Source organism: Mus caroli, chromosome 10 (assembly GCF_900094665.2).
Source record: "Mus caroli chromosome 10, CAROLI_EIJ_v1.1, whole genome shotgun sequence".
Classification (NCBI taxonomy): Eukaryota; Metazoa; Chordata; class Mammalia; order Rodentia; family Muridae; genus Mus; species Mus caroli.
The window spans coordinates 55,849,673-55,850,841 of NC_034579.1; the positions used below are offsets into that span (position 1 = coordinate 55,849,673).

At 49.5% G+C, this 1,169-nt stretch overlaps 1 protein-coding gene across 5 annotated transcripts in view; it reads right to left on the reverse strand.

The window, feature by feature from the left end:
• Window positions 1-1,169, reverse strand: part of Pald1 (phosphatase domain containing paladin 1) — a 68,837-nt gene that overhangs the window by 36,236 nt on the left and 31,432 nt on the right. For all 5 annotated transcript variants that reach the window (XM_021174365.2, XM_029482797.1, XM_029482796.1 and 2 more), the window contains one exon: window positions 469-691. In XM_021174365.2, the coding sequence (XP_021030024.1) occupies window positions 469-662 (194 nt within the window). In that variant the 5' untranslated portion in view covers window positions 663-691. The remainder of the gene's footprint in view (window positions 1-468; window positions 692-1,169) is intronic.

The window sequence follows — 1,169 nt, forward strand, 5'->3', positions numbered from 1 at the left end:
GGAGGCAGAGGCAGGTGGATTTCTGAGTTCGAGGCCAGCCTGGTCTACAGAGTGAGTTCCAGGACAGCCAGGGCTACACAGAGAAACCCTGTCTCAACACCCACCCCACCCCCCCAAAAAATGAAGAACTCTCAGCTCCTCCAGCACCATGTCTGCCTGGATGCTGCCATGCTTCCCGCCTTGATGATAATAGGCTGAACCTCTGAACCTGTAAGCCAGCCCCAGTTAAATGTCTTTCATAAGATTTGCCTTGACCCTAGTGTCTCTTCACAGCAATGGAAACTTTACTAAGAACTAAGACACTGTGTGATTCCAGAAATACTGCTTAAAACTTTTCTAGGTGAGGCTGGGGAGGAAGTGGGGGCTAATCTACAAAACTGGAGGCGGTCTGTAAACAGTAAGTGCACGCAGGTTCCCCACAAAGGCCACGTCTTCCCGGAACACGATCACGTGCCCTCGGATACTCACGTGATCACAACAGGAGCCACCTTGTTGGGGATGATGGACTTGGCCTTGCTGTTGTGTAAACTTGTGGCACGGAAGGACTGCATGCCACCGAGAGAATGCTGGCTGTCCATGCTGCTGCTGCTGCCGCCCTGCAGGCCCTCCAAGGACGTGCCAGCCGAGACTGTCTGCTGTGCTGTGCTTGCCGTTGTACCCATAGTCTGCCAGGGGCCTCAGGACCCCAGACCTGCAGGTAAGAAGATGCACAGTTCAGAGGGACAGAAAAAAAAGTCAAAGCAAGAGGACCCTGGCCACCTGGGAAGAAGCAATTCCCACCACGGCTGCAGACAGAGACTCTTGGGGCACCTGCCTTTATGCCTTGCCCTGCTGACACCGAGGGAGAGTTCTCTACACAGAAACACAGGGACCAGCTCCAGAGTAGCCAGGTTCAATTCCTAGCACCCCCTCGGCAGCTCATAAATATTTAACTGTTTAACCCGGGGACCCGATGCCCTCTTCTGGCCTCTATTGGTACTACAGGCACATGTAGCACGTAAGACACATTCAGGCAAGCAAAATACCCATAGACAGAAAAATAAATTAAAAAAAAAAAAAAAAAAAAAAAAAAAAAAAAAAGATGAACAGATTCAGGAAAATTTTGGGGTTTTTTTGGTTTTGTTTTGTTTTGTTTTGTTTTTTAACAACATCAAAAAAGGTAGAAGGGC